The following is a 24001-nucleotide window of genomic DNA, read 5'->3' as shown; positions in this document are numbered from 1 at the left end:
CCTTCTGATTTTGTATTTTAAACTGTTGAACGAAAATCGTATATATATATATATATATATATATATATATATATATATATATATATATATATATATATATATATATATATATATATTCTTAAAACAGGAAATGGTTAAAAAAGGAAATTTTTGTCCAAAAATCTAATATTTTATTAAATGTGTACTCGTGCGTAAAGTAAACAAAGGTCATTTGTTTTTGTAGTAGCTCCAATATTTGGCATTTGCTGATAGAAAACAGTCGCGTGAAATATGTTGTGATTAAACATTTAGGCTATAGATAGACGATAACGAATTGCTATGTATATTAAACTTATACTATATATATATATATATATATATATATATATATATATATATATATATATATATATAGTATAAGTTTAATATACATAGCAATTCGTTATCGTCTACCTATAGCCTAAATTATGCAGATTATGTGTAAAGTGTGTGTGTGTGTGTGTGTGTGTGTATATATATATATATATATATATATATATATATATATATATATATATATATATATATATATATATATATATATATATATATATATATATATACACACACACACACACACACTTTACACATAATGTGCATTTTCTGATGCGTTTGTTTACTGAAAGTTCAAATCCGACTTTATAAATACGATGACGATGTAATGATAAAAATTAAAAGTGAAGGCATATGTTGTCTTTATTGGACAACGTTTAAAACTTAACACAACAGCAGCCTGCAGAATACACATAACCGACTATGAACTGGAAAATAAAATGAAAAATAACAGTTTTGCAAAGCTAAGTTATTACTTAATATCAATACTGTTACTACAACTATTATATTTATTTTGTTGATGATAATGATGACGATTATTTTAATTTTCTTTTCAGCAAAATAGTTATAAAGGTAAATAGTACCCTATTGTGGACTATTGGGAAAGCAATACTGAGTGCATATAGCGTATTAACTGTTTTCTGTGGGCAGCAATACAATGTTTAATGGACAACGATTAAGAACACGATTGTGACAGTGAAATGTTCCCCCACAAGGTTTTTAAATCTTCCTTAGTCAACATCAAGTCGACAATATGCATTCAAACACAGCAAAACTGAAAAAAAGCATTATAGTAAAATATTTCTTAACACACCAAAATAGCAAAATGATAGGAGCCTAAATTTATTTCAATATCTGGGTGTGAATGGACGGTCCATCAAGCCAAACGCTTTGGAAAGTGAAGAAGTTGGTTGGAATTGCTTAATAATAAAACACAGATTTACATTTTTATATGTTTTTTTTTGCGTGTTATTTTTCATTGTAAAAGATGAACTATCAAAACTTATCGTAAATAACGGTTTATTAACATTTACAAATTTGTTTCGTTTTTAAAATCTAAACATGACGTACAAGTTGTCTAAATATTTTGTAATAATAGCGTTTTAACAAATGTATTAAACGAAATAATTATTGTTACTATAAGAGCCTCTTTTCTAAGAGTATAATCCAATATGACAAAATTAATAAAAAATATTTTTATTCAACTTAAAAATTAAATGAATACTAGAGTATTTTAACTTTGTATCGTATTTCATAAACAGTAGGACAATAGGACATTTCAGAATAGAAAAACAAAATATTGTGAAATTTGCTCAAACAAAACATTAAATGTAGTATTAAAGATAGCACCTTGTTAAAGCATAGTACATTTATAAATAAAAAGTTTTTCTTTAGTTTACTTCAGTGTTTTTAAATAAAATTATAGACGATAATACTTTTGTAAAAGTATTTTAGACGATAGTATAGACGACAATACTTCTGTAAACGAATTTATTTTTCTTAACATTTATTCTATTTTCTTCTTGACAAACAAAAAAAAATTGCGTATACGTAGAAGTATTTATCAAATACGAGTTAAAAATATGCAAAATACTTAAGACCTGTCATCGGGGCGTAGCTTTTAAAATAGGCACACATTTATCTTAAAACGTCAACATTGGCGCCTCAAAGGTTTGTACTGTTAGTACCACAAAACTAAAGAGAAACATATTTGTATTTTTAGGTACTTACATAGGCTAATATAAACTGAGGTACCAGCTATCAATTTGTACTTTTTAGGTATTTTAGGGAAACTGAATTTCACGCACAAAAAGCCCGTAACATTTTGTTTAAATTTGCGCAGCCTCCTAGTACATGAAAAGCGATAAATAGCAACCATTGTGCCTGTGTTTTATCTATTACAGCTGCCATTCTTTCGCTGAATACTTGCAGATAAACGGTAGAATGTGTTTTATATTTATATATATATTTTTGCAACAGTTCTATATTATCAGTATATATAAAATATATTTTGTTTAAAATATCATATATTTATGTAAATACTTATTGCCATTTTTAAATGTAAAAAGTGTAACTGTAGTATATTACATTCTATGCGTATCATGGTCAAGTTCAAGTTGGTCATAGTTAAACCTTTAGCGGATGTTTGTAAGCACCACATGGGCGAATCTGGTGCAGTTAACGTGCGGCAGATAATTATATTCACCTTGTTTAACAAGGAAGAAAACACAAAGCGATGCATGCTGGCCAGTCCGTCATTGCAGGCATGTCGACTGGCTACGAGAAACCAGCCGGAAGAATTCCATCAAAGGACTTACTTAATCCCTTCAGACCTGAATTATGTTCCAAATGGGATGTTCAAAATGGGATGTCATGTGATGTCCATTGTAATGGACGCAGGGTCTGATGGTAACGGTTCACACATTGAAAGTGAATGTAAAAATACACACTCACACACATACACACACACACACACACACACACACACACACACACGCACACACACACAGTCAAGCAAGCTTGACACGGATAACCTTTATACATTAAATTATAGATATAAATAGTATTATAAAATAGTAATAAATTAATTTGCTGACATAAGAAGAATTGTCTAATAACAAAAGCAGTTTTTGACTTTTTATGCAAAAACATTGTTTGTATTCCTTGTCATGTATGGTTCTCAGAATAGTAGAGTGTGAGAAATTTATACAATATGCAGTATGCAAACCATTCAGCTTCAAACACAACGATGCAGAATATTGTAAAATTGCATTTGTCCAGATATTTTTAATTCTTGGTTTAAAGTCATAGTTTAAAGTCTAGGATGCAGTAAATAAGCCTGCTTTCCAAGAACGTATTACAAATGTATGATTGCTTAAAGTTCAAGGACGCCTGCATGGACCGCCCACAAAAAGGTTTATTGGTTGTGCTGGAATGTACACAAAACAGTTACAGGGTGAATGAAAATTAGGGTTTACGTTTTTAAACCATGGAATCTTCCAAAATTGTATAATGTCAGAAGCATTTGTTTAGTGCACTTTTTGACATTTGTTTGATTTTACATTCCATGTATGACCTTTGCACTTGAAGTACACGTCTTACAGAGATATTGTCCCTGAATATTAGCACAGCAAGAATTAATGCTTCAGTATCTTTCTGTATGGCATGTTTTTCCATGTCATTTCCAAACATGAAAACTAAAGACAAAATGAGAGACACAGGTTAACAAGTATCGACCATCTCGAAAAATTTACCACATTCTGGAAACATCTAAAACTCATTGTTATAAAACACTGCAATAACAAGAGAGACTCAGTGATCGAGCCCCAATATTTTACTAACATTTACTAAAATCCATCACCCTGACAATAATGCAGTTAGACTTCAAACAAATGAGATGAAACAAATTACAACAAAAATGAAAGATAAAAGTTACCTGATGCAAAACACAAATCTAAAATTTTAGGAATCCCCAAAAAGTACATAAAGACCAAAAACTGAGTGGGATCTTTTCAAATTAGAATTGTGGAGACCTTGAACTGAAATACCTTGCAGTCTGATCAAAACCGCTCAATGCTGTAAAAATTGTTATTTCAATGTAAAATAATTTGTTATATTTTTTGCTTTGAGTTAAGTCTTAATATGTATTCTAAACTTAGTATTTTCAGCTTAAAATGTTTAGTTAATAGTTGACCCAGCTAGTTATTTTAAGTAACCTGAACTTGCAAAGTTAATTTTAAGTTAAATTACATTTTCAAATTATCTGCACACTGTAAAAAATATGATAAAAAAGACCAAGACAGCAAATATTTTTATGTTGATTTAACTTATTTCAATAAGTTCATTATGTTTCAGTTTTTAAAGTTATACAAAGTTTCACTTAATAATTTTAGTTTGGATGATGGAAATTGCAATGACTAGAAAAGTCAGCTGCAAGAATTCATCTGGGTTCCACACAATTGATATGTGTTGGGCCAATATAAAGGAATAAATGTACTTAATATTTCTTAAACATTTAGGAGACTAAACATGAATTGTGTTGTTTCAGCTCATTTTAAATAAATAGTTTGAACTGACACATTTCATAAACAAAATCCATTAAATATACACAAAAAAGTTAGAGCTGAAATTGCCATAATTATACAATCAAAAAAGTGAATGAAACCATAAAACAAAAATCTAATTCTTATGGTGAATTTCAGTACTTCATTAGTGTTCTGCACCAATGTTTTGAAGTACTAACATCTACTTCATTAGTGTTTTACACTAATGTTTTGAAGTACTGCTTCATTAGTGTTCTACACCAATGTTTTAGAGTACTAACATCTATACACATCTAATGTTTGTCACACAGGCAAAAACACAAACTAAGCAAGTGGGAATAAGTAATCAGTGATCATCACAAAGAACTTTTCCGACAAGCAAAACACTATAGAAAGTAGTGTCATTCAAGCAGCTACTAAGTACCATCATGGTAACACAATTACACATTACTTGTTAGGACAAACTCAACTAATCATGTTTTAAGCTGAGCCAACTTACTAGTTCAAACAGTAAAATCATACCGTGTATAGTTGAATTAACAAATTCAAAAACTGCAAGTTGTTTACAATATCATGTTAAAACAACTGAAATATGACAGCAAATGTTTATTCCATGTCTATTATCTGTTTTTTAAGAAAACACAATCATCAATATTTGCTCAAAAATATATTTATGTTTGCCATAGCTCTGTATGATTATAATCTATGTTGCCCTCACTTTTTTTTGTTCTTTATTTATTTATTTTCTATATTTTCTACTTTGTGGAACTTTACCTATGTGGTAAATAGAAAAAGCTGTGAACTAGAAAATTTCCTTTACAATACATATTGCATGCTACTTATATTTAATGTTAAATGTCAATGTGTTGCAACATTATTATAGCTATTTAATTTCAATTTATTTTTACATTTTACACGTTTTCGTAATAAGCAGTAAGGTTTCATATCTTTCAGAATTATAAACGTGCCGTTTACTTTCTTTTTGTAAATGAAGAAAACTCACAGTGAACAAAATGTGTGTTGAGAGAGGGAGAGAGAGAGAGAGAGAGAGAGAGAGAGAGAGAGAGAAAGAGAAAGAGAGAGCCGTTTGCAGTGCTTTTATTTTTTCTATCAGGCGAGGGCGCACGAGGACAGCTTTGATGATTCAGAGAAGCTTCACATCGTAGCCACACAAAAACGAGCGTATGACGTCATTCAACAACATGCGTGCATAATACACTTTGGGCGGTTGTGTCTAAGCGCTTGTAAATCATCCCTTCATTTCCCATTAGCTAAACTACACGAGAGAACTTGGAAGTAGTGAATGTTGCAATGCTTATCTGCATTTTAATTGATAATATTTAAGATAAAAAGTTGTTCTCAGCAAGGCGTCTACAAAATACTACACATTTCCTTAAACATGCATTTCACCTAATCTGATATAAGGACTACTTGCTCTCTGTCGACAAATAACAGCAGCGTTTAATTATTCTTTAATGACAACATGAAAAAGCAACACGTGCTTGTTTTCAGAGCGATTGGTTTGCGTGTAGCTTTATTAAAATAAAGAAGTCGAGCTAATTACCTATAAGTTATTATCATATTGTTGGATCTGTGCATGGTGTATCAGAAATGTTAAGTGCGGTTATAGGAAAAGCCAGTTTTAGCTAGCTGTCTATATTGCGTCACCAAAAAAGTTTAAACATCCTGAAGCCATGTTCTTTAAAATAAATTAAACTTTATTACGGCTTGTTGCATTTTTTTGCTGCCTGAAACATCAAAGGAAAAATGACGGCCTCCTCCCTAAAATCAAGCAGTGAGCTTGTTTATCTTTGCATGCTATAAGATACCCGGCAGACTCGTCTCCTGGAGCCCCAAGCTCATAATAATCCCTACAATCATTAAAGTGTTGATTTTTTCAACGACCAAGAGACAAAACATAATTTTGAACTTTGCCCCTTTCCGTCTGCCGCTCTTTTTAAGAGCTTTAAACAACCATGTTTCATGTTTAGACAAACAAGAAATTAAAATCTTTGAATATTGATGTAAAATCTAAGATTTTTAATGAAAACGCATTCAATGCCATTTACAACAAGCGCACAACAACAGCATTGATATACAGGGGGAAATAACATATTTTCATATATTGTTGAATGCGGGGAATTTACGAGTAGCTATTATGTTAAATTATGGAAATAACCTACAACAGTCGTGCTATTGAGCAATACCGTGTTCTTATAATTGTGACTAGTGACTAAATTGAAATATAGTCCAGAAATGTACTGTGCAGCTGCCTCCCCGCCAGCAGGCAGTGAGAATATATGCATTGTTGGCGAGGCTCAAACAAATCTAGTTAAATGTCAAATAGCCTGTTATTCTTACTCCTGGCCACGAGGACCTGACCTTTTTGCACGTTACTTGAAACCACTTTGAAAGATCGAGTTTGGGCGGGTGAAAGGGAGAGAGCGTGACTGAGATGATGCGTTAAAGAAAGATGGAACTTGTACACTTCAAATTACGCCAATGGCGGAGAGACAGCCTTCCTCATCTTTGGAATATTCCAGTTCAGTTTGACGTCTTCCAACGTGTACTGCCTGTGTTGGTCTGCGAAGAACATGTGCTAATATATTCCGAAAGGCTGCCATTATGACTTTTTCTTATCCAAATGGGCTCAAGACAGAGAGATAATGGATAGGGTTTGACCATATCTTCGTTCAGTCACATTATTAAAAACCTTGACTGCCCTCGTTAATGGACATCAGTTTTTTTCTCCTTCCATCCAAAAGCCCTCAACCATTCTTTTTTCTCTGACGTGTAAATTATTTCAGTGAAACAAAAATGCTCTTGACAGGATTATATTAATTTTAATTATCAAATTGACAAGAAGCTAATTATTACATTTCTAAAGGAGAAACATATGAACCAAATTCATTCAAATAATACTGTTGTCACGCAATCAAAAAGTGCAGTCTTGTCATTTAAACGCGTAAAACGGACAATAAATTAAAATTCGTTGTCGCTTATTCCATCCTTTGTTGATGTTTTGTTACAGCCTTGAATTCACCTCTATTTCTGCTAGACTACCCCTCCTGCTCTGTTTATTTACTCTAAAACGACGCGTGTCGTCACTGAGCCTTATATTATGACGACTGCCCTAATAAGAATGACAGCGCGTGAGGAGAGAGAGGGCAATGGTGATCCCTCCCAGAGTTCGTGCAGCACTCTCGAGCGCTCGCATCTCACTGCTCCTCGTTTGCGTCTGCTGCTCAAAACTCTTACCAAGCTCCGGGTGATCTGGCCCTCTACTCTCGTCTAACGGTTATGGACAGTGCTAAGGAAATAATGATGCGCGCCGAAGGTAGTCAAGTTGGCACACTTTCTGCCAAAACCGGCTCTAATTTGACGGAAGCTCCTGGAGACCCCCTGCGCAAGCTACCGGACAAACCGATTACCCAGAACAGACTCAGTCCCTTGCCTTATTCGCAAAGCTCAGTGGATGACGCGACAAAAGGACACCGTAGTGCAAAGTACGGAGATGTAACACTTTCTAGCAAGCCTTCCTTGCCGGACATAGACCTGTCAGACATCCCTAACAAAGACGCTAGCAGCTCAGATGCGGAATCAGACCTTTATGAGGAAATAGATGTCAGCTGTACTCCAGAAAGCATGGATTATCCAAACGGACAAGGTAAAATAACTACGAAAGTGCCTTTTGTTTTGTTTTGTTTTGTTTGCATTTATGTTTATTCGTATTTTCTTATATTGCATGCACATTTTATTGGTGTGAGGAACGCGCTACAATGTTGCCTTATTTAATCTATTTGTAGCACACTGCTTGTAAGCCCGATCGGTTGTCAGGACCTGTAACGTTGTAGCAAGATTTTGAAAATTAAAGAGTCAATTAAGGCTACCAGGTATCTGGAGTGTTCCCCGGGCTTTAACAAGTTGTCACGTCATCTTACACCAATCTCCAGCATCTCAACTTTTTTTGAAATTGCTGTTTACAAAAGCAATGTTTAAGAATATTAATTCTAAAAATGGCTACAAATAACAGTACAATTGTTAACATATTACAGTGCACATTTAAATATTTAAATGTTAAATTAAATGTTGTTTGTCATCGTTAAGAATGTAAGGATGCACTAACGAATGAAGATAGGCATTTTTAGAAATGCATACATTGTTATATATTATGTCATATTATTCTGCTAAATATAAACTGTCACCGAATCTCCAGTAATTCATGTAATGTATTTTCATACCCTGTCATTTGTTCAAGCTATATTTTAAAACATGATAGAAAAACATCTGATAAAATGTCGTTTCAATCTCTGAACCTGTCATGGGGGTTTGCGCTCTAATTTTAGCTATTTATTCAGTAAAACTATTTTTAAATGTTATTCAGAGTCATATTTTTCCTAATTTGTTGTAACAATGCAAATAATAATACACTTTTTAGCATTTTATTTTTTTTCAGTGGATAAGCAGTACCCATGTAGTTTATGCAGATGCTATTTAAATACTAATGTTCATTTTCTGTAAGGATTGGCAATGGGCTCGCCGAAGCACGGAAAGGAAGTCGGTGTGGACAAGATTGGCTCAGTCCCCGGTTCTCTCAACTATGGCTCTGACCAGATGCGAAGGTATCGAACAGCATTCACGAGGGAGCAGATAGCTCGACTGGAAAAAGAGTTTTACCGGGAAAATTATGTGTCCAGGCCACGCAGATGCGAGTTGGCGGCTGCCTTAAATTTACCTGAAACCACAATAAAGGTATTGCTTTGCAAGTCCGATTCTATTTGACATTACCGTTTTAAGTAGGCCGTTTTCTATTGATAGGGATGACCTTATACCTACAAGCTAAATGTAGCCTAGTAATCCTTGCCAATGCTGTCCCAATTAAACAATACAATCAATTTTATCAAATAACGAGAACTAATAAGATAAAAAAAAAATAATTACAATTCAATATGAAATAAAGCAACACCAACTCTGAGACCTGTATTTGTGAGCATTTTTTTTATTATTGCTCATTTAAATGGGGGTTTAAATGCACCAGGCCTCATTATTTACTGCATCTGCCTTATGTCTATTTTGCTACAGGTTTGGTTTCAGAACCGTCGCATGAAGGACAAGAGACAGCGTCTGGCTATGACCTGGCCGCATCCTGCCGACCCCGCCTTTTACACCTATATGATGAGCCATGCTGCAGCAACGGGCAGTCTGCCCTATCCATTTCAATCTCATCTTCCCCTTCCTTACTATTCTCCACTAAGCAGTGTGACTGCAGGTTCAGCCACTGCCACTGCGGGTCCATTCTCAAATCCCCTGCGCTCGCTGGATAGTTTTCGGGTGCTTTCGCATCCATACCCGCGACCTGAACTGCTGTGCGCCTTCAGACACCCATCACTGTACCCCAGCCCGGGTCATGGGCTTGGTCCCGGTGGAAGTCCATGCTCCTGCCTTGCTTGCCACGCTTCCAGTCAAACAAACGGGCTCCAACATAGATCCAATAATGCAGAATTCTCGTGTTCGCCCACGACCAGGACTGAGGCCTTCCTCACTTTCTCGCCAGCAGTCATCAGCAAATCATCTTCGGTGTCTTTGGACCAGAGGGAGGAAGTGCCACTAACTAGATAAGCAAAGCGCAGTTGGCCACGGTTTTTTCTGGTATTATTCGGATCAGCTTTGGGCACTTTGGCAGTAATCTATAAGTCAACGCATGAACTACTCAAAGCAGCTTGCACAAAACTATGGCAATCAGCTTTAGTAAAGGTTTCCAAATTGTGGATGTTTTCCAATTTAGAAACTACATGTTGTGCAGACAGAGACCATTTTAACAGGACACGGACCTTTAAATAATCTTTAAAAACATTTGATAGTGCTCAATATCATATTAACTCTAATACATTTTGAGTCGGCTACACCCTATACACAAAACTGTAATGGGATACAAGAAAACGTCTGTAAAGATATTATTGGAGGAGAGTGCAGAAATCTGTCATAATTTATACACTTTCATACCCATACAAATTGACCCACATGCAGTTTCTTTCACATTAAACGATGTTTTTCATCTAGCTTTTTTAACAAGGGGATTTGTTAACCGAGCACGGTTGGCTCATTATTCCTCCTCCACGAACACCCGGTCCCGGCAGCACACCGAAATGTGCAGATGCGAGGGAAATTAAGGAGTGATGTATTCGGAAGGGAGAAATTTTGAATGTTGAATTAATGATAATGCTGCACGTTCAGAGACTTGTCTGCCAAACCGGTAACAAGGCGTCAGGGGATCGGATTAAGAAGCTCCATGCGAGGCTTGCTGGCTTGACGGGAGAACATGCGCTAGAGACCCATTGGACAATCACACGCGGCAAATTGGGGCAAGCCAGCCATGCCTGTCTTACCCCAATACCTTCAACTGAATAACCCCATCCCGAAACGTCTCTTTCTTGCCCTGATGTCGGCTTCACCATGTCTCTGAGACACACAATACAATAAATCCATGCATAAGTAAAATAACAAATTAATCAACATAAGTGGCATTATTTATTGACTGTATTTTCTTACAATGGTGTATTTTAAATTCAACTTTGCATTAAGTTCTTTAATGTACAGTTTACATATTCATAATCTGGTAAATTAGGTTGATTTCTGGTTATGGAAAAAGCGCGAAAATGGGTCAGCAGTGTTCTTATTAAAATGAATTTCATAATAAATCAATTCAAAAAGTGACGACTGCCTGATGTTTACTCAGCAACCAGTGGTATTGAAAATGATTTTTCTAAACTATTAGTGCTGGAACAAGAAACAGCTACATTCCTCAAATTAAACAATTTAAATGAGTTTCTGAAAGACAAAAGAGTGACAAAATCAGATGTGAAGAATGCGAGAATGAAAATGTATAATATATAATACAAAATGGCGACGCAGTTGCGCCTCACAGCATGAAGGTCGCTGGTTCGAGCATCGGCTGGTTCAATTGGTTCAGCGTTTCTGTGTGGTTTTTGCATGTTCTTCCTGCTTTTCGCATGGTTTTTCTCCGGGTATAGTCCAAAGACGTGGTATAGGTGAATTGGGTAGGCTAAATTGTCCGTATGTATGTGTGAATGAGGAATGAGTGTGTATGAGATGGGTTGCGGCTGGAAGGGCATCCGCTGCATAAAACAAATGCTGGAAAAGTTGGCGGTTCTTTGCGGTGTGGCGACCCCATATTAATAAAGGGACTGAGCCGAAAAGAAAATGAAAGAATGAATGAATGAACGAATAATACAAGATAAAAGTACCAAAGCAGCATATCACAAAACAGTACGAAAGCAGCCTTTGTATTACTTAAAAAGTGTCACTTTTATGTCGTGTGTGCCCTCTATTATTTTAATCTGAAACAGTGAAAATTATGTAATAGTTTGAGTATAACTGGACCTCTTGATTTGAACTGGCTATTAAGTAGTCCCCAGGCACCGTTTGCAAGCAATATTCTGGCGCTGTTAATATAAAGATTGGAATGGAATGTCTTGTAGAGACATTGGAGTGCAGAAAGATCGATGATGCCTCCACCTCACCAATCAACTAACATTAATTATCTGGGTTGTCCACGTAATTGTGGCACCTGGAGCGGGAAATTGAAGTTTTCTGGACATAATAGAGAAGGCTGGATAGTGTCACACGACTAAAAGACAAATTATAATATTAAAATGATATTAAACGTGTCTCTTCCAGCATAATCACAAAACGAAAAACAAGTGGACAACCAATTGGCAATTTCAGAATTGTAGTTAGAGCCGCTAAATGTATACAATAATAAAAATAACAATTATATAAAACAACAAAGACATTAATTACTTTAATTAACCGTATAAACTTAGTAATTTTCAAGCTATATAAACACGATTTTTTTATTGTTTAAGATTAAATGTTTTGATTTGCTCTTTTCATATTCTATTTTATTAACAAAATGTTCGCCTGGCCAAATAATTCACCTCCTCCCACACACATGCACGAACCACGTCAGGTTCTGGTTGCGCACGTGATTGATGGCCTTATTGGAGGCAGTTCTTGTAAGTGTGACCAAGTTGATTAAAATGCATATGTTTGGAATAATATGCCATTTAAACAGGAGCAGTTAAGTCAAAGACGAATTTATGTCCAATTGTTAAATAAAATTGCATAGCGAATGTATGGCCAACGTCTAAACTGACAATTAGGTAAATAAAAGGAAAAAAATATAAATACGCTACTACATGAGGCTAATAATTTACAGTTTAATAAGTTTGAGCTTGTACGATACCAAAAATATAACATTCTATGTGCGTTCTTAATTTTTCCGGCACCAATGAGCATGTGCGGTAAATAGAAAACCAGTCCATTTGTTCCACTTCTAATCTTAATTTCAGATTCAACCTTTTGGAGTTTTGTATGCAAGTCCATAATTTACAAATAAAACACATGCAAATTAATATAAGCAGTCAAATTATTACGTTGCAAAGAGCTGAATAACTGTATTGTGAGAATGATATTTGACTTTTTTGTATCAAAGGCAAGGGCGGTACCGAGCATCTGTCCGTTAGAGCGAATCTCAGGGAGGCGACTGTTTAAAAGCCTGTTTACGTTCTAATTTACAGCAGGCAGTTGCAAGGCGTGAATGGACCGCTCACTGCGTAATGATGATGAATGAGGAATTAATGCACAAGTGTATGCGACAATCTGAGCCTTCATCTGGTTAAATAGGTATCCAATAGCATTAAGAAAGAAGAGGTCACATTAAATCAATCGGGTGTGCGTGAGTCATATTCCTGTGGCATCTCGGCGTTATTTATGATGCAAAGGCGAAAATGCGTCCAGGCAGAAAAAATGCAGGCAGCTCTACGATCATCGAGTGCACCATAAAAAATACTTTGTAAATTATTCAAGGAAAAAACAAACAAGAAATATGTAGTCTTATTTGATATAGAACTGATTTGCATAGGCCTATTACTTCAGTACACGTCTTTTTATTATGCCTGTAAGGGTCACACTTTCCAATAAGGTTACATTAGTTAGTGTGTTTAACATTAACCAAATATGAACAATACTAGTACGGGATTTATTGATCATAGTTCCACATCCATATTCTTGCTTGTTAACATTAATGCACCAAGAGTTAACGTGACATCCACTAACAATGAACCTGCATTCAGTAACAAAAGTTAACATGGACAAATACCGTATTAAATGTATTGTTCATTGTTTGTTCACGTTAGTCATGTTAGTAAATGCATTAACTAAGATTAACTAATACAATCTTGTTGTAAATTATGGCCTATTTGTATATGCATATAGTTCACTGTTAACTTTATAGGATTCCTCTTTTCATGTAGGCTATTACAGTTGAAGAATCCATCCAATAGTCAAAACTCTAGCACCTTTTATTTTCCCAAAAACGATTCAGCTGAATTTAATCCAATACTCAAGCTGTTCGAAAAAGATTTTAAAAAAATAATAATTTGAAGAACGTAGAAATGCTACAAAAATTGCACCAATTTTAAGGTAGATCATTTGTTTCAAAATCTCTGCTTATGGCCATGTTTGAATGTTAGCTATCTTATAAGATAACACGCAGACATCCAAATGTTTCAGAAATATCTCTGAAGGTTGAGCTTTTACACCAGTTACTCTGTGGGTTATAAGACCTACATATTATAATTTTCAACTTGTTTTAAGCAAACAATTACATAAACAGCATCATGTCGGTCACTTTGGGGAACTCAAAGCTGAAGCACAAAGGACAGGAGTTAAAAACAGGATAAAAATCTATAGTGCAGTTGTGAGTTCCCTGATTTAAAAAAACTGTTGTCCAATAATAAAGCTTTGAATGGATTATTGGAGTATTGTTAATCTTGAGTATATCTTAAAAATATCTTAAGCATTTCCTTAGTGTCTATAGCTATAATATTTTAAACAAAAGGCATGCTGTTATACTTAGCATTTGCTCTACAAGGAAATGTAACACTGTAATATGCATTTCTCGAAATATATCCAAAGATAAAGAGAGTTTTTATTAATTAGCATAGTCACACAAACACATCTCAGTCCTGCTCTAAGAGACCTCTCTTCTTTTAAATTTTTCAAGTGTATAGATTTAAAACAAACAGATACCTAAAATGATCATTTAAAACAGCGTGCCAATCCTGGTACTTACTATTGTATGTATACTTTATTCAATACACCTGATATTAGCGGAGCCTTAAACACTAGAACTAGATGTACAAGATATCTGAAATGTGTAGTGTCTATTCCGGAACTGAAAACGTTTATCATAAGAATAAAGTTGCAGATTTGAATACAAATGAGAAATAAAACTCCAGACACAGCATAATATCCATCAAAATCTAACTGTTTTAGCATCTCCACATTACCTTAAGCAGTGATCAATATGTTTCATGGGGAAAAAAAGAAAAACAAACTACATTTAGTTTAGATGTTTATTTTGGGAAGGATATTGTCAAAATCCACAACTACTTAGTGTTAGAATATTTTGTAAATCTTTTAACAAAATCATATTAGTGTAAGATACTCAGTCAATCTAAATTATACTGTATATTCATTGCTTTGAAAAAATAATTTAGATAAAAAGGTGGAGTTCCTCCTTCTATTTCTCTTTTGTTTTGTTCTATATAGATCTACTGCAGCAGTATTAGAAGTTCTGTCCAGCTCTTCATTGCCAATACTGATGGATTCACATATCTGAAAAGCATCCAGCCGATCCCTCACATTCTTTATTGACCAATTAGAGTGAGAGAGAATGAAAGAGAGATCAAGGCCAATGTGTTCAACCTGCAATGGAACCAGAATTACTTCTGGAATCACTTCTGGTTATGGTTCAACATTGCCCTTGTCAAGAAGTTTGTTTTGAATACTGATTAAAGTATACACATCTTACTAACAAACCTTAATAAATAACTTCTGAGGAACAAAATCCACAAAACAGAATTATGAGAAACAAGTACCTGCAACTCTAGGTCAGAAGGTAAGAAATAAAAATGCGGTGCTGTGATTTTATTGGAACATTCAGCGTTTCAAATTGCTTATGAGTAATTCTGCATGTACTTCTGGATACAGAGGTATACCTGAGTTAGATAAGGAAACATTTTATGTTTATGAAATGGCAAATATAAACTAGTAACATAATGGATAGAATCATATTATAATTAGGCAAATGTTTTTACATTCTTCTATCAGTCTTGAAGCTGCATTTAAAAGTCTGTCTTTAGTTATTCGCTTTCGTTCCAAATACAGAATAAATGAGTTCATCTTCGAAATACAAATGAAGACATTTACTATTCAATTTAATCAGCAAGATTTCTAACCCTCCAATAAATGAATGAAGGGATCAAAAAATAAACAAATCCATACAAATCAAGAAGTTTAACCCAAGTTTTCTTTTGAAAAGCATGATTCCTTATAGAGAATAATTCTGGCTTTATTCAATCTGATATTTTGACTGTTCAGTCATACATTCTTTTAGTTGTGACTTATACTGTAAAATGAGTGTTAGAACATGCTTAAACGGGGGTTATTTATGTCCTTCACACAAGCTTCTGATAATAATATGATTTCAATATACTGCCGAAGTAGTTTCGGTTACTAAAATGTCATAATTTTACTGACAGGCAGAATGCAATGTCTCAGAAAATGTAATTTGACTGTTTACATGAGTCACATTGGCACATATCTGATTTATATCTGATTTACTTCCACATATGAATGGAGCCCAAAACAGGTCTCAATATCAAAATGCATGCATTTTTGTTTGTTTGTTTGTTTGTGTGTGTGTGTGTGTTTACACATTAAAAAAATCTGATTTGTCACCTTTAAAAGTAAATCAATATTGAATTTGGTGACATTAAACTGACAGTTCCATGCACTTAAGAAGGAATGCGATAATGTCTCTGTGCTGACTATTAGATGTAATTTGGTTTTAGATTCTTTTACAAGTAACAGACTGAAACAAGTAATAGCAATAAATGCCATAGTATATTTTATTTCAATTAATTTAATTTCAGTCTTTGTTAAAAGAAAACATGCACGCAAACATACACTTTAATGTTTTAATTTCACTAGTAGATGAAATCTGCTAATACGATTAATGCTATTTGTATAAGTGCACATAAATGAAAACAGAAATGGAAAAACATTTCCTTTTGGAAATAAAACATTTTGTTTGAGGGTCTGAGGATGTATTTGAAACAAGCACAAAAGGCAATTTTTGCAATCGACTATTTAAACCAAAAGTCAACATCATGCTTAATTGTATATTTCTACCATGTATAACTTTACCCTATCCTTATATCTCTGCACCAATCAGCAATTGAGCTGTTTAAACATCTGTCAGTGTTCAGACAAATCAGTTTGGCTGTTTGTTAGTTACTGAGAAAATGTATAAGTTATAACCAGATTTTATAAGGGATGATTGAAGTGCTATTTTACGTATATATTTCTGCATGCATTTAGGCAAATGCCTTTATTACATTTTTTAAAAAGCGCACTTACAGCAATTATCAAAATTAAGCATATGTATGACACTACTACTTGTGCAAAAAGTTATTCTTCAGTTTATTTTTTCATACAGCTACAAAAGTGAAGCTCAACTGAAAAGTACCCAAATCATGCAATATTGTCTAAAATAATTTAATAAGCACTTTGTTTTATGGAAGCGAGTTATTGTTTTATGATGACTTGGGGAGCCAATAGCTTTGCAGTGCTCTCCAGCTCTCTCCACACCTCGTTTTATTTTACAGCAGTAGGCTTTATTACTCAACAACCATTCTGCAGGACTGCACAGCAACCACTCCAAACTCTGCGCTTTCCCAGTCCTCTATCACAGGACATCAAAATGTACAGTACAAGGAATGCTCTTAATCACAATTACGAAGACCATTTATACTCTGTTGACAGTAAAGGAATTTTTAAGTATAAGGAGAATGTAATATTGTTGGTGAAACACAGCATGACTGCAAGTACTGTATGTGTGTGATGATGAGACCAGGGAACAAGTGATGTGTTTTCATTACAGCTCTCTGGCCTTTTTACTTGTGTCCGATATGCTCCAACCCCCAACCCCCAGAAGGCAATAGGACAAGGCGCACACTGACAGAAGAATCATTGGCGCATGACAGGGCTGTCCTGGTTTTCTGCCTCTATACCCTAGCTTTTGTTAAAGATTCAAGACATGAGCTATGTGCAATAGCTAAGCACCTTCCTTAAACTTTCATTGCGGATGTATTAAGCTTATTTTTCTCATGTCATAATATTCAGAAAGGACAAAGCAGGGCTCTAATAGATTTGAGCAAGCACTGCAAGACAAAGACATTGTCCAGCTTCAACAAATTGGTCAATGTCCTGAGAAATTTACATTTAGTCATTTAACAGATGCTTTTATCCAAAGCGACTTACAAAGGAGGACAAGGAAGCACTTTACACAACTATTAGAGCAACAATGAATAAGTGCTGTGTACAAGTTTCAGGTATGTAAAGTGTCAGAAGCAAAAACATTAGTAATATATATTTTTTTGTACAGTTAGCGATGGAGCCAGAGAGGGAATTGCAGATTAAGAAGGAATGTGGAGACTAGATAGATGAGTTTTTAGTCGTTTCTTGAAAACAGCGAGTGAATCTGCCGTTCTGATGCAGTTAGGAAGTTCATTCCACCAACTGGGCACATTGAATGTGAGAGTTCGACAAAGTGATTTCTTCCCTCTTTGGTATGGAACCACGAGGCGACGTTCATTCACAGATGGCAAGTTTCTGGAGGGCACATACATCTGCAGAAGTGAGAGCAGATAAGAGGAGCACAGCCAGAAGTTGCTTTGTTAGCAAACATCAGAGCATTTGAATTTGATGCGAGCAGCAACTGACAGCCAGTGCAAACGGATGAGTAGTGGAGTGACATGTGCTCTTTTAGGTTCATTAAAGACCACTCGTGCTGCTGCGTTCTGAAAGAGGTTTGATAGAGTTAGCTGGAAGCCCGACTAGTAGAGAGTTACAATAGTCCAGTCTGGAGAGAACAAGGGCTTGAACAAGGAGTTGAGCTATGTTCAGATAGGAAGGGTCGAACCTTTCTGATGTTATAAAGTGCAAATCTGCAAGATTGAGCAGTTCTAGCAATGTGATCAGAGAAGTTTAGTTGGTATTTGGCTTTGCATTAGCCAAGGTGCTCATAAACAATGATTGGCAGAGACCTATGTATTGTATGATGTACCTCTGCCAATCATTGTTTATGAGCACCTTGGCTAATTCATCCAAAATTGACAAGCTAAAAAAACAATTTTACATTCATAAAAATGTATATATGTAATAAATTTAAATGAAACAAATGTTGCATCACCTTGCAATTTTGCATAATCATTTTAAACATGATGACATCACAATCTTTGATCGGCTTGTCTTTGACTTTATTGCCCTTAGGTACATAATAAAAATATTGGTCTCAATATCAACCATTTGTCACATATAAGATATTAGAAAAAATACTGCAATAATGCGAAGGTAGTGCGAACTACTCTCCTGTAGTTATCATAAGTGAGGATGGTTGTTCATAGATGTTAATCTGCAACAATTATTTATTAAGTTGCAACAAGGATACTTGGACTTGTAAAGCATTAATAATTTGAAGGATTAATAATAATACCAACAGCCATATCACCCTGTAGCCAAAGACCAGTTACGCAATGAAGCCAGCAGGGCTGAGCTTGGTTAGTACCTGTATAGGAGACAACATGGGAAAACTAGGTTGCTGTTGGAAGTGATGTTAGTGAGGCCAGCAGGGCTAAGGCCTAATGCAGACCTAATGCCCCAGTGAAGAGAAGGGGACACTATACTGTGTCTTTCAGGTGAGCCGTTAAACTGAGGTCCTGACTCTCTGTGGATACTTAGACTTGTAAATGGCACTTCTCGTAAAGAGTAGGAGTTTAACCCCAATGTCCTGCCCAATTTCCCTCTATCAGCCCTTATCCATCATGCCTTCCCAACTGAATTGGCTCTATCACTGTTTCTCTACTTCTCCCATAGCTGGTGTGTGGTAAATTGTGGCTGCCGTTGCATTATCCAAGTGGATGCTGCACACTGGTGGTGGTGGTGTGGAGACACCCTCCCTCACCCCTCATGATTGTGAAGCTCTTTGGTTGTATGCCCATACATGAAAAAAATGCGCTATATAAATACAAATTAAATTACATGATAAACATTATTTAATTAATAATGAAAAAACAGTTAGAAACCTCAAAAGATAATATCCATTCTATATTTTTAGAAATCAAATGCTCTGAACAAGTTAAAATATTATGAGAAATCTAAAAATGCAAAAGTACTAAGAATATTATTCCAATTATTACAAATCCTGTTTTATCGCCACAGGTTTAAAACTGTTTTTAGAGATTAAATTCAAATCAAATACCACCCAACTGGTCAAACTACTTTAGAATTAAATTTTTATTTTACAAATATTGTGAAAAGAATGAAAATATATGGTTCCTATCATAATATCAAAATATATCGTAATGTTTGGCACTGCGCCCAAACAAAATCTTATTTAGATAATTTTTTTTTGTACTTAACATTTGAATTATTGTATAACTTGTTCACATGTTTTGCTTAGATTTTATGTCAATTTTAGGGTAAAATAGAAAACGTTTTATGTAATACAGTAAAGTAGTTTTATTATTTTATACACTAAAATATATAACTTGTGTTTTATTTAACTTTTTCAACTTTTCCACTTTAACTACTGCAAAAGTTAGAGTTAAGATTACAAAAGAGTTCAGCCATAATAGAGTGAAAGTTTATTGTCTGTTTGCAAGTGTTTTTAAGGCCTGTAACTGTATGAGCATGTCAGGAATTTAACCAATTCAGGCACATGAAACACTACCATTTATACCCTAATCAAAGATTAATTTCGTTGAATCATTAACAAATGAAGACTATATGCAGTTACGTTTTATTTTTTTATTTGTTGGTTTTTCTGATTTCCTGAAAATATTCACACAGAAATGGCAACTGGTTAAGCCAGGACTTGAACCAGCTACCTTCTTATTGTGAGGTGACAGTGTTATTTATGTTAAGTGTTAGGCTCCAATATATATATATATATATATATAAGCACTGTTCATTTCGTTTTATCGTTGCTCTGTTGTAACAAGCACTTTTATCAACTTGTAATTTGTTTTTTATATTTAATGCATGATTCACTCCCCTACAGAATCATCCCAATCAATCCAAATGAATGTACTGTAAGTTATATAAGTCAAATGGTGAAATTGTATTCATATCGCAATGTACATATCACAATGTCAGATTTTCCCAATTTGTGCAGCCCTAAGAGAGAATAAAATAAAAAGAGATCAAAGCGTAGAGGGCGGACATGAATTTCCATCTTTAATGGACAACTTTAAAGATAACTCACTGTTTGTGTTTGAGCCACTCACCTTAAGTGTGGGAGTCAAGCACTTTAAATCATGAACATACAAACCTCTGGCGTCTTTGTGTTGTGACTCATTCAGAGGAAATGCACAGCTTTAAGCTCGGCCAGATAAACTATGTTGAAGACAGAAGTATGTGTGTTTGGTTTTATGGTGATGTTCTGTTTGTTCTAGTTGTCTGTAGCTAAGCTGAACAAACTCTTAACTCTGAACAGGTTAATGGAACTTTTATAGGTCTCTCGTACAATCAGTTGACCTCTTCTCTCAGTCTATTTTATCCTCTCTTTATTCCGATTCACTTTGACCTACTTTGACCTACTGGAAAATGTTGTTTTTGCAAGACCATTCCTTTTTTTAAACAATACATCCAGGATCAGATTTAAAGACAAGTCCACAAACCACACTGTAAGCAGATTTACAGTTCCCTTACATGCACGAAATTCATAAATGGCGACAAAGTAATGCATAGAACAGTATGAAGTATGATATTAATGGATGACCTTGAATTTTTAAGTGTCATCTACATTCAATCTATCAGAGGCATTCCATCTCTCTCTTTTAACTCTATTGTCATTCCCTGGCTTCTGAATGTCTAGCTTCAAACACACAGTCTGTGTTAAAGGTGGGTGAAAGATAGCCTTGTAAAGTCTTATCTCATCATAGTCACTTTTATTCATGTCCATCATCAGAGTGTCAATAGTAATCATGGGCCAATCAGAAACAGTGTGATGGAGCACCAGCCATGAAAGGACACACACACACACACACACACACACACACACACACACACACACACACACACACACACATGCGCGCACACACAATATATAAACACCTTTCGAAGAAAACATGTTATACATACTATTGTGCTTGTCATGCATTTTAAAATACGTAATGGAATTAATCCTAAAACAGAAAATTAGAATCTGTTATTTAAAAAAAAAGGTTCACCTTTTCTTTCACTTCATAAGAGCAATCAATATGGGCTACCCTATAGGTTGTGTGGCTTCCTCTCCACCTCCTTCTCCTCATTTCCCTTACATCCTCCTTTTCTCCTCTCTTCTTGCAATTTATGCTTACTGATAAGTAGTAACTCCTGCACAGTAGAAATGATGATGATGATGAGAAAAAATAAAATACAGCTACGCACCCCCTTTCCCTCTATGCTGCAGACTGGACATGACTCTTAAAAGATAATAATCAATATTGATTTTAAGTGAGTGAGAGGGAATGAAAAGGGCAATAATAGAAGAGAAAAATGGTGAAGGAATGGATGCATGGGGAGGTAGAATGAAAAAAGTGTGCATGTTGGGGTGGTAAAGGCAGAAGTAGGGTGAGAAAGTGAGAGAGAGAGGTGGTTGAATGGACTCCTCTCCATCTGACGCTTGACAGAATCAATGAGCTTTAGAGGATAGATAGAGCCTCAAGGTGCTCTGTTAAAGAGGATATTGTGTGTGTGTGTCAGTGTTGCCATGTCCATCTACAATACACAACTTTGGGCTTCCAGTATAAACTGGCAGAGTTGTCCGCAGCTATTGTTACTACAAATGTAATATAGAAGATAATTAAAAAATCCTAATACACTAAACAGATTTACTTGTTGACCCTTTCTGAAAATTGCTAACAAAAGATAAATTAGTGCTTGTTATACAAGTAAATTATGTAAATAATTTTAACTTTACAGGATATCCATTCGGAAAGTTGTAAGAATATAACGCACTCTTTCCATGGACCTGTTTTGCCAACTAACACATTTTGATGATACTACAACAAACATCATGCTGTTTTGCACACTACTAATAGTGTAGCTCCACTTTTGTGGTATAAAGTTTAGTTTCTATTCTAAATAGTAACCAGTAACTGGCATCGAAAGCTTAAGGGCAGAACACAAAAAACTGCAGCATGGATCTTTCATAAAGATCATTCATTTATTTTTTTCCACTTTTCTGGGGCTGGGTCCAGAAAGTAGAAGTCTCCTAGTTAGGTATCCAGGAGGCATCTGAAACAGATGCCTGAGCCACCTCAGCTGACTTCTCTCGATGTGGAGGAGCAGCAGTACTCCAAACTCTTCCCGGGTGACAGACCTCCTCCCTCACTCATCTATAATAGTGCACCCTGCTATTCTGCGAAGGAAACTCATTTTGGCCGCTTGTATCTGAGATCTTGTCCTTTGGGTCATGACCATGACCTGCCAATCTCATGTTCTATCCTTCCGTCACTCGTGAACAAAACGCAAAGATACTTGAGCTCCTCCACTGGGGTAAGGACTTTCCCCCAACCTGAAGATGGCAAGCCATCTCTTTCTGTAGCACCATGGCTTCAGACTTGGAGGTGCTGATTCCCATCCCGTCCATGTCACACTCTGCACCAAACCACCCCAGAGCATGCTGAAGGCCATGTCCAATTAAGCCAACAGAACAACATCATCTGCGAATAACAGAGATGAAATCCTGTGCTCCCCGAACCAGAACACCTTCAGCCCAAGGCTGCACATAGAAATTCTGTCCATAAATATTATAAACAGAATTGGTGACAAAGGGCAGCCCTGCTGAAGTCCAACATGCACTGGAAACAAGTCTGACTAACTGCCCGCAATGTAAACCAAATTTCTGCTTAGTTTAATTAAATGGAACCATAAGAATTACCTTAATGCCTTCAACATAACATAAGTGATAAAGAAAAACAGTAGGACTGGATATAGTTTAATACTTTTTTGTCAATACCAATTTTATTAATTTAAAATGAAAATCGTAAGCTTGCAGAATGATTAATGTGCACAGATAAAGTGTTAAGAGTTTGAGGAATTCAGAAATCAAAATTAAAGTCAAGCTACTATTTAGCTATTAATCTAGTAAGTTAACTGGGACGATGAAAGCATGTAACTTGGGCTTGTTAAATGTAAGTTATCAAATGTATGCAGTTGTCTGATGAAGTGTTTTGCTGATACTATGAAAAGGAAATTTTGAAAGTAAAAATATTTAAAGTATTTTTGATTCTACTAAACATAAAAAATGTAAGAAATATGCTACATGAGTTACATATGTACACATACATACACTTGGTTATCTGAAAAACAGGCAGTTATTCTACTTTGAAAATGTGCATTGGATTGTCTGTCTTTGTTTTTGTCTGTATAACCTGCCCACTTCCAGGTTACCTAATTATATTTCACCATCC

The 24001-nt window shown here is 35.1% G+C and overlaps 1 protein-coding gene across 9 annotated transcripts in view; it reads left to right on the top strand.

Annotated features, from left to right (window-relative positions):
* Nucleotides 1-11108, top strand: part of evx1 (even-skipped homeobox 1) — a 153983-nt gene extending 142875 nt beyond the window's left edge. For 2 of the 9 annotated variants that reach the window (XM_073930503.1, XM_073930501.1), the window contains exons 3-6: nt 7426-8061; nt 8917-9016; nt 9092-9146; nt 9477-11104. In XM_073930503.1, the coding sequence (XP_073786604.1) occupies nt 7695-8061; nt 8917-9016; nt 9092-9146; nt 9477-10013 (1059 nt within the window). In that variant the 5' untranslated portion in view covers nt 7426-7694 and the 3' untranslated portion in view covers nt 10014-11104. Of the gene's footprint in view, nt 1-7425; nt 8062-8916; nt 9147-9476 lie in introns of those variants that run through there. The other 7 variants (XM_073930506.1, XM_073930505.1, XM_073930500.1 and 4 more) reach the window with 4 other exon arrangements.
* The last annotated feature ends 12893 nt before the right edge of the window (nt 11109-24001 follow it).

This window comes from Danio rerio, chromosome 19 (assembly GCF_049306965.1).
Source record: "Danio rerio strain Tuebingen ecotype United States chromosome 19, GRCz12tu, whole genome shotgun sequence".
Lineage (NCBI taxonomy): Eukaryota > Metazoa > Chordata > Actinopteri > Cypriniformes > Danionidae > Danio > Danio rerio.
This window is presented reverse-complemented; position numbering and strand designations above follow the sequence as displayed.